Source organism: Ammodytes marinus (assembly GCF_949987685.1).
Source record: "Ammodytes marinus genome assembly, chromosome: 6".
In the NCBI taxonomy this organism is placed as follows: Eukaryota; Metazoa; Chordata; class Actinopteri; order Uranoscopiformes; family Ammodytidae; genus Ammodytes; species Ammodytes marinus.
This window is the reverse complement of record NC_137235.1, coordinates 23582262-23593124: the sequence shown is the minus strand read 5'-3', so window position 1 is coordinate 23593124 and position 10863 is coordinate 23582262. Positions and strand designations below refer to the sequence as shown.

General features: G+C 45.4%; 1 protein-coding gene across 1 annotated transcript in view; it reads right to left on the bottom strand.

Moving 5' to 3' along the window:
• xylt1 (xylosyltransferase I) overlaps positions 1-10490 on the bottom strand; it is a 74603-nt gene extending 64113 nt beyond the window's left edge. Inside the window, exon 1 of the mRNA XM_080029347.1 lies at positions 10105-10490. Within this exon, the coding sequence (XP_079885473.1) occupies positions 10105-10392 (288 nt within the window). The 5' untranslated portion in view covers positions 10393-10490. The remainder of the gene's footprint in view (positions 1-10104) is intronic.
• Positions 10491-10863: the final 373 nt, after the last annotated feature.

The window sequence follows — 10863 nt, the reverse complement described above, 5'->3', positions numbered from 1 at the left end:
CCCCATGTATATGTCAGTTGCTCTCCTCTTGCTCCACGGGACTTGAAAGGACAAAAGCGTTTCCCTGACAGGCCCAGATCTTCCCCCAATCTTTACCCTGCCAACATGTCATACCCCTGTGTCCTCCACACCACACTACCACATACTCTTTTCTCTCTTTCTCTCACCCCCACCCCCTTCTGATTAGAATAACACAATATGTGGGGATTAGTGTATGGTGTGTTGAGGAGGAGATAGCAAGGCAGGGGCTCATTGCTCAGAGTCATCAGGTCTGCGTGGGTGTGATTAGCATGTTCATGTGCATTTGGGTGTTAACATGTGGTTCTTCTGCATGTTGCGTGTCGTGCGTCATGAGACCGCAGCGATTTCAGAGAAGTGGGCAATCTGCAGTATGCTTCCACCCAACAACGACTAGGACGACGGAGCTGTCAAGTGCTTTTCACTGTGATGCGACCATTATAGTTGAGTGACAAACACACTCCCCACTGTCTAATGATCCCCTCACAGAAGTCTATTTGTGATGAGTGCTGCAGTGGGCTATACTATAGATCCTATAGATACTTAACAGCGCACAATGTACGTGATCAAGGCTGAAAAAGCAGCAACAACAACCTAGCCGGGATGCACTCCTACATCATGTCACACCTCCCTGCTAGCTAACACCATTAGGAGAGTAATGCACTCGTGTTCCATTACAGGAAAAAACACAGGATCCTCCGCAAAAGTCTCCGTATGAAAACATAATCAATGATACAGAATGAGTAAATGCATTCGTTGAACAAATTTGGTTATTAAATCAGTTGTTAGAGCTTAATTAAAAATCAAGCCCAACAACTTGAAAGCGTATTCATTCAAATAAACCGTTTGCTCATGATCTTAAAACAACTGACAATTGGGTTTATAACCTTAAAGAGATGTATCCAACATTTTAGAATAGCAGTTCCAAATCTGTCCAAATCGAGGTAACATGAGAAGTCCCTCGTGTATGGGGTCGAAATTCCAAAAAAGTTGGATCCTACATTTCCCAAAATGCAACTAAAGTCCTACTTGTTGGTTGGTAAAGATGCTTGTTTTGCATTTCCTCAGACTTAAAAAATCTAATAAAATGACCATGTGGACAACATAGGTTCTCTATTGAACATTTCTTGATAACATTGAACAGTTGTGACGGATAAGCACCAATCAAAGATAAAGTTTAGTAACAACTTATTTTCTTATAGTCTTAAAAGAAAAAGTAAGTTAATGCTCAAAACAAAGATATAGAAATCTGTTCAAATAATCAGTACTTTTCTCTAATGTTTTCAAATTTGGGGTTTATAGGAACGGTTAACTCATAATAAGCACCTGATTGAAGTTTTCCAAGTTCAAATGCAGTTTTTTCCCCAGTTCAGATTAGGCCCTGAGACCCATGCTGTGTGCATGGGTTTAAGAATAACAAGCCGATCATGCGGTAGGCTACTCTGAGTCTTAGTTGTCCCAAGCTATTTCGTTTTACACATTTTTTTGTAGTGAGAACTTTACTCAAACATTTCAGTACCCCATCCTATCTGAAACTGTCCAAATGGTGACGGTTGAATTCCAGAACCAGTATGTTCCCCAATCTGAGAAAGATCAACGTTTCAGTCTGCAATAATCCAAATAAAACCCAAAACCACTGAAACGTATTTACAACAGGGTCCTTCTTTAAACCGCTAACCCTTATCCAGGACTTCAATGTGATGATGATGCATTCCAATTATGTAATTCAAGTACAGTGCCTTACAGCAGTTGGCGCCGGTCTCTTTAAAAATAAAAAAATACAGAGGATCTATTTAAAGGGATAACCCTGTCCTTTTCTAAACAGCAAGGGAATCCAGTGATTGCCCTAATGACCCGTCCATATGGTGATGGTCTGGTCCAAACCTGTGTGTGTTCGTGTGTGTGTGTTTGTGTGCAACGTTTTAGCTCTGAGCTTAATACAAACATGGATAGCCCCCCTCCTCAGCCACCAACCAGCCGCATCTTCCAGTCTCTCTCTATGTCTCTCTCTCTCTCTCTCTCTCAGGGCCGTCTGCTAAGCCTCTTACCTATGGGATTATTGGCAACGCTAGGTATTATATAGCTTCATTCATCTGGATGATGCGTTATTAATGTGTTAGGGAATGAAACCATCTGTAACGGCAGCGGAGGATGATGGGAGGGATGAGGGGAAGATTGGCGGGGGCAGGGGAGACGGCCGGGCTGGAGTCGTTGTGGTGTGTGTGTATGTGTGTGTGTGTGTGTGTGTGTGTGTGTGTGTGTGTGTGTGTGTGTGTGTGTGTGTGTGTGTGTGTGTGTGTGTGTGTGTGGGTGTGTGTGTGTGTGTGTGTGTGTGTGTGTGTGTGTGTGTGGGTGGGTGTGTGTGTGTGGGTGTGTGGAGGGACAGTTGACAACGATTGCAACTCTAATTGGTAGTAATGGTGAGGTTTGTCTGACAGGAAAGAGAGACGAACAACAGCAGTTATGATCTTTGATTTTGCAGTTTTACAGATGAGGCGAACAAAGGTATCAAGCTGAGCACTAAGCACACACAGACATGGCAGACACACACACACAGTCTCACAAAGGGGAAAAGGAAAGCTGTGTCTGTTAAGCCCCTTAAAGACATGCACATTACATCTGCGTAGTGTCAAAGACACAGCAAGGATTGTTCCCCCTTTCAGAAATGGCATATGTAACATTTTTCTCACATACATGTTAAAGTAAAGGGGTTTGGGCTTTCAAACATACAGGCAGACAGGTGACACATTGAAGAAAGACCTCAACCCAACTGGAAACATATGGGATAATTATGACGATCATGTTAGACGACGCTTGTCACCACTGTCATCGAAACACCAAGTGAGGGGATATCTTTTGGTTGGTACTGTATGTTTAGTAGAGTACCAGAGAAAGAGACTTGGAAATTCTATCACACAGAGCCCTGAAGCTGTTCAGGAGGTACGTTGTGGACCAACATCTTTCCCTTCATCAACCCTTTATGTTGATGTTTGGTTTAGTTTGTCACCCATCTAGGTTTCAAATAATAAAGCTGCATTTTCTTCAATAAGTCTTCAGAGAATTCAGTCAAATGCGTGTGTGAATTTCCCAAAGCGCAAAGTCATATCTTCAAGCTGCTTGTTTTGTCAGATCGACGGAGTAAAAAAAAACCAACATATTTATTTACAGTCATTTAAAGATGAGAAAAGCATCAAAATCCTCAGATTTAGAAGAAGATACAAAATAATATCTGTTTTTGTAAATTATATAAATGATTAATCGATTATGACAAGCTTTGAATCGAGACATAGAAAGTTTTCCCATGCTCTTACTTAAAAATATTAAAAATGGCATTTAACCTAGTCTATAATCGAACAAGAAATGTTCTTGTACTGCAATTTCGAACAACACCAGACGTCTTCCTCTTTAAGACTGCAAGCTACTCCACCTATCACTGTAAACCTTCAAGGCATTTCCATGGAGAATACATTACAAATTATGCTAAAGTTAAAGTCTCAACACACTTGCACACTTTGCTGTTAACTTGATGATGCAGATTTCCATTTGCCCTATTAAACATAATATGATAATGGGGACACACTCTACTCTCATCTCCTAAGCAAGAGTCATAACATAATTGGCGGGGCTGTGCGAGTAGCCCGCAGTGTTCCCTGCTCCCCAGTGTATGTGTAGTATTTTCTAACATCCCGACACTTGTTGAATAGTTAAATGGCTATTCCTCCTTTACACACAGTCAGCAAAGAGGACAGGAGAGAGAGAGAGAGAGAGAGAGAGAGAGAGAGAGAGAGAGAGAGAGAGAGAGAGGGGAGGCTGCTGCTAACAGATTACATAGAGACCACAGTGAAGAGGCATGCGGTACATTCAGCACCTGTGCTAGAAGGAGTGTTTCACAGGGAAGTGTCTGCGTCGGTGATGTTTGGGCTGCCATGGATACCCAAGCATTCCGTGCACAAACTATACATGGTCTGAAGTTTTAGGATTCCACACTGACACTGCTGATATTTCACATACATCGGTAGGATCAGTCGGGTGAAATAACACGAGTTTTAACGCATAATGATAAAAAACGATACTGATAATAGAATGTTCTTCCGATGCCGATTTTGAAGGAGTGTTTCGGTGTATACAAATTGCACTTGGACATCAAAGTGTCTGGGGTTTTTCCGATGCATCTCTTTCAAGTCTGAGGTGCAAACGTCTTCCCTCAGATCTTCATACGTTCCCGCCTCTCCCCCAAAATGAACTACACTTGAAAACCAAGCTAGCTACGTGCCACATCACAATGACAGATGGATGGGCCGACAGTGGGCAGGCTGTACTCTACTTTTCTCCTCATTACAGCTTTTACCGAGTAACACTTTATTGGTGTGATGATTGGGATATTTTGATATGTTAAATCACACAGCCAGTGCCTCATTTTGTGGATGTCTCCGGACTGTATAATTACGTCTGCTCAAAAGCCTGTTTAAGGCAGAAAAGCTCACACTCCAAGACGATTTACTTTCCGAGGAGTGCCAATTTACCTTCCAATTACGGACTGCTAAAGTGGCTTTGCTATGATACAAAAACCCAGCACTGACTGCGGTAAATGAAATGCTACTGGAACAAACTACTCTTGCCAGGAAATCAGTGTGAGAAAGAACTGAATATGAAGTGGGAAAATAGTTACATAGTGAATGAAAAGAGGGTCGGGAAATTAAGAAATGAGAAGGCTAGCCCTGAGAAAAATGTAATTCCACACAATATTGCACACTTGCATGTTACTCATCTGTAATATACAGAGCATAATGTGCCAGGGTCAGACTACAAGACATCAGACAGATTATAGCCCCTGATTCGGTCATGTCATGAACGTTAGGGCGCTACAATCCATTGTTCTATCACGTGACGTGTGACATAATAGGTGACACCTTGCAATGTCTAGAGATTAAGATGACCATCATTTTTAGTTTACCTACCCACATTGGGTTCTGTCATGTCCGGGGTGTTGACCAATAGGAGCACAGAACTTTCTAAACACACATGCTGAAGCTTAAGAACAATTAAGTACTTGGTGCTGCAAGGTTGAACTATGAAACGTAGGAACGTTTTGTGGAGCTCTGGCAACAGCAACCCTGTCTTTGTAATGTTTCCTCGAGGGACTAAACTACTACAAGATAGATTATTGGTCGGTTAACAACCTGTAGTCTGTCAAGTCTCTCGGCCATGTCACAGGGACCATCGTAACAGATTGTGTTTTCTTGACTTTTGCGTTAGAGGTGTCACTCAAACAACACCATTTGAGTTAATAAGAATGAACGCACACTGTTCAAATGGAAGTTTCACTGCATCTAACAAAGCCTTATCATGAACTGATTTTTTTTAAATTGACGTTGCTTCTTTTCCACTCCACTTGTTGAGCTAACGTTACTGTCAGGGAGTTGCATAACGTGAATTTTAGACAACTAGCTCCCTTGCCTTTATCCACACGCTTTCTCGCAAAACTTCTCCGAAAATATTGATTGTCTGATTGCTATGTTTACTCAATTTTACATTAGCAAAGTGAACAACAACAGCCTAAACGTCTCCCTAAAGTAGGAGAGAACATCCCATTGAGATGTTATCCTGTAGCCTGAATGTTAAGCACTAAAACTCGTTCTTCACCGTGAACGTGGATACATTTGCGAAAGAAGTAACACATACTCTAATACAAAGTGTGAATTTGAAAAGTGTGACACCTTGCATCTCATAGGTTTGCATTAGCAATGACTGTTACGCCCCCTCATCACAACCTTTGTTGTACATTTTCCGGAACAAGAGAAGGAAAGTAGAAATACAGGACTCATATTTTGTGTATGAGTGAGTATGTGCATGTAACTAAATATATGTATGTGGGCGTGTTTGTGTGGAGCTGCTTCCCCGCATCTACATAAAAGAATAATTTGGGGTTTTTGCTTGTATTTGTGTGCGTGTGTGTGTGTGTGTGTGTGTGTGTGTGTGTGTGTGTGTGTGTGTGTGTGTGTGTGTGTGTGTGTGTGCATGCGTGTATGTGTGTGTGTGTGTGTGTGAGTCAGCACTGTGATGGTAGACACAGTGGGATGAATCACATTGTGGTTGCAGTGGCTGGAGAATAGCATGGTAGCAACACCAGATTTCAGCAAAGCTCCCAAAATGCAAAACACATGTACACGGCCCATTGTTACTTATACTGCACATGCTTGCAGTTTAAACGATAATCCCAGCGTGATTGCAGTGTTTACCAAGTTAATGTTCAACATCTAAGAGCTCATTTTTCCTCATTAAATCCAGAGAAAACCGCCCCCATAGACGGATTGCACTTAGTGTAAGTGGCCCCTATACTATATGAGTAAAAGACGCGTTATTTAAAGTTACATAATTAACAGTAATAACGGGGCTATTTATTGCCACAATTTGGAACCCCCATAGAGCTGATGGAACGCAAGTTTGAGATGTTCTTCCACTATTTTGCTTCCTTAAATGACATTTCCCCGAGATTGTATCGTAAAAATACTTCACCATAATATGAAACACTGTCGGGGGGATGGAGGTATACCCTAAAATGTGCATTTTTAGATGGTTCGTAATGCCACTTTTGCCACAGGAAAACCATTAGGAAAAACTTGCAAAGCGCAATGGAAAACATGTAGATCAGAGGTAATGTTAAGTGTAATACCGTGACTAATAGAGAAACTCTTTACGGTCTGTGTGAGCCGGACCACCGCTGGGCCAACAGGGATCATGACTGTCTATGACTGGACCACGGCAGATGGGAGGAAAACGCTGACTGAACCACATGTGAAAAATTGGAGCTGGAAGCCTTTCAAATATCTTTCACTCAGTAGCTCCTGTAGGAAAGGTGGCCTGGTTTCATTAGCAGTTCCTTTCACATCCATCACCGGGGAAACACCTAAATAAGCACCTATTAATAATAATTGCAATGCTATCGCTCCGCACTAAACTAGACAAGACAGGCTAATTAATAAGGGTAGATGTTTGTGATGGGTGGGGTGGAGGATCCAAAACAAGCTTGCCACCGTGCGTGTGCAAAAGACTTAAAAGCCCACAGCAGCGCTCATATCATTTTGTGCGATCATATTTCAGATAACACACAAGGCGGCGGAGATGTGAACAACACGCTGTGCTTGTGCTGTCTGTCCAGGGAAGAAAAACAATACACATTCTCTCTCTCTCTCTCTCTCTCTCTCTCTCAGCCCATCTCCTCTCCCTCAAGAGGCACGACGGGAGACCACCACTAATGACAAGTGTGTAGCGGCTGCCGGCTGGGGATGACACATCCACAGCTCAGCTATGCATAGTGTTTCCATCCGACACAAGTTATCACACAGAGAGAAAAGAAATTCTGCTTTTGTCATATACTGTTGCTTCTGGCTCATTCTATTCTGGATCAAAGTGAGTGCTGCTCTCTCCTCTTGTCTCTCTCAGGCGTGGAGCCTCATATAGCATCAGTTGGCGGCGCATATGCGTCACCCTCAAGGCTGGACAACTCTGCCTTGCCATGCCTTGCCTTGCCAAGCCACACTCATACACCCACACAAACACACACACACACATGCACACACGCACACACACACACACACACACACACACACACCCCCCCCCCCCCCCCACACACACACACACACACACACACACACACACACACACACACTCTAACTCTCTCTAACTCACACACACACGTACGAAGGGAGACAGAAGGAAAATGCAGTGACTAACCAGTTGAGGGGAATGCATGTGGCCAAGGGCGACCAGTCTAACCTCAGGAGTCCAGGGGCCACATAACTGTATAGAGGGAGAAGGTCGGCATTCTGACAGGCAGGCAGGCACAGGCAGGCAGCAGGCGGCTGGTATACAGACTGGCAAGCAGGCTGTGTGTGAAGTGCCCTGAGGCAAGTGGGGTGAATGTCCCTACTTTTAGAAAGGTCACGGGTGCATAGCCACTGTGTGTGTGTGTGTGTGTATGTATGTGTGTGTGTGTGTGTTTTAAATAGTGAAACACATTTAGACAAAACACCGTCGAGCCAGTGTGAGTAGTTTCTGACACACATCTGAGCCACAGTTTGTTATGTCAGCGCATGACTAACTGTACGGCCCCACGAATACCGCAGCCATTTTCATATACGACAAATAACAACAAGTGTTACAATGGAAAAGAAGTACAAGAAGAACAAGAAGTAGGGTAGGGGCGCCCTTAGCTCAGTTGGTAGGGCGTCCCCCCCATGGGCCTCGGCCAGCAGCGGACTCGGGTTCGATTCCAGCCCGCGGGCGCTCTCTGCATGTCACTCCCCTCTCTGCCCCATTTCAACTCTGTCTCTACACTATCAATAAAAGCATAAAAATGCCCCCCAAAAAAAAGAAAAAAGAAGTAGGGTACAGATGCACTTTGAGGGCCCTTGCAGGGCTATTACAGGGATGTTACAGTGATATTGCAATAGGGGGATTCTCCAACTGTCCCCAAAATAAACTACCCAGTGCAACCTGCCCTTGCTCAGCATGACTTCGTAATTGTGGAGATGGATGGAGATGGGACAAACAGTCGCACCAGACAAAGTGAGTGTGTGTGAGTCACGGTGAAATCTGCAGAGGAGAGACAGATGATACAGTGCACGGCTCCGAGTGAGTGACAGAGCGCGGAGGCCACAGTGTATCATGCTACATCAAGGGCTGCTTATCAACTGGTTGCATGCGTGGTGGCTGAATTGAAGAGCAGGCTGTAGCCTACTTGAACGGATGGCAGCTTTGTGAGGGGAACGCTACACACACACCAAAACTGCCTGCCAGCAACAACTGCGTCCAATTTCTTGAGGGCAGCCTAACTGCTTGAGAAACCATGAGAGAGAGAGAGAGAGAGAGAGAGAGAGAGAGAGAGAGAGAGAGAGAGAGAGAGAGACGCTCATACATAGACTTCTTTTCTTTTTTGAGTATTTAATTCCAGACATCAGGTTGTGAAAATGAATCACATGCCATGCTGAAGCACTGTGTACGCAAATACACAACAACAACCTGCTCATGTGCAGCCCCAGGGGGCACGAAGGGAGCAGTCAGCAGTGTACAAATAACATTTGGATTCTTTTTTTTTTGGGGGGGGGGGGACTGAACCAGTTCTTCTTCCACTCTAAGCGAATAGAGCAGGGTGTCTGTCTGCTTCTCTACACACACTCCTCCCACAGGCTATCTTTGACTTAATGAATTAATTTGCTGTGCAAGATGTCCATTATGCATGTTTGCCTTGGCACCACTACAATATCATCTTCCCCTGACCTTTGCATCTTGTGTTGCCACTACCAATAAAACTGTCTGCTTCCACTAACAACACAGGGCTCTCTAATCTTTGTGCACTCATCAAAAAACAACTCTGGCAAATGAGGTTATGTTACAATTTTGGCCTTGCTCAGACTCAGTCTGTGCTGCTGCTGAGGCATGCAGGCAGGCAGCTATACTGTATTTGACTTCAAACACCAAATGGACCGTGACAGGTATAAGAAGCTCTACAACCCCTGTCGTCGGTGACTCTGCTCATTCGTGCTGCCACTGTCATCATCTTATGAAAAGGATTTGCCCTGCCATGCTATCTTTTATGCCCTGGTGTGAACTAGGCTACTAACACACTTAGTTCACGTGTATAGGCTACTCGCAGCTGTGGCATTTCTAAAACCATGCAGACTCTGGGGCTGGGAGGATGGAGTGCATGCGCTCATTCAAACGGCGCTATGATGATGTAGCCTTCCTCCCGTTGTCAGCTGAGGAGGATGCTCTTCTGGCAGCATCGGCGGAGTAAACATACAGGGGCGCTCGCTTTGCATCTGTCTTGCTTCAGACATGCGACTGAGGCATCCACAACAATCAAACATTCATTAATTTTGAGGCCGCAGCCGTGACATAGCCTAGTCTCCCCTTTAAAAAAGCGCAATCTGGAGATGTTTTTACCTGCCTGCCTGCCAACCGCTTCGGGCTCCATCACCGGCGAGACAGCCTCTCTCTCTCTCTCTCTCTCTTTCTATGTTTTGTTTAGCGTAGGATACAGCCTTTATATGAATAGATCGTCAGCAATGCCTCTCTCTGTCTTACCGGCTGCTGTATGTGGCGAGACGTCCCCTTCCCGGGCAGCGCAGGCGGAGGAAGATGATGCTGCTGCCGCTGCTGCATATAGTCGCTGCCAGCGGCTTTGTTGGCGCTGACCCGGTCCCTCTTCTCCCGCACGCTGCTCCCTCCGTTCCCCCCCGCCCGTTCCTCTCCGGAGTCCAGGCTGCTGAAGTTCCACACGATGAGCGTCTGCACCAGGAGCACCGTGAGGGCTGCGATCAGCGCCGACCGAGACCGGCGCGCCAACCGGCGAGCGCACGAGCCGCCGACCATCTTCTTCTCCTTCGCACCACCAGCGTGGGGGCTGCCTGCTGCTGCACACACACACACTCACACACACACACACACGGAGCTGATGCTGGAGGACCGGACCGTCTGTGCCTCTCACAGTCTGCAGCAGCGCGACGGCAGCAGCAGCAGCGAGGAGGAGTGGAAGTAGAGAGAGAGAGAGAGAGGGGAGGAGGAGGGAGGTGGTGTGGAGGGTGGGAGGGAGGCTGGAGCTTTACGGTGGCACAGCCGAAGAGGAGCGAGGAGAAGGAGAGGCACACAGGGCCACCGTGTGGTGAAACCCAGCGACAGACTGATGATGCTCCAGGCTTCTGTTATACGGGCTCTCGGTCTGTTCGTCTCTCTGCGTGATAAATTATAGCCATACCGTCCGTACTCATCTTTCCCAGGAGGGGTTCTGACAAATAGGCTACACCAAATAGGCTACCTGCAAATGTCGAAATGTGCAGTGTTCAA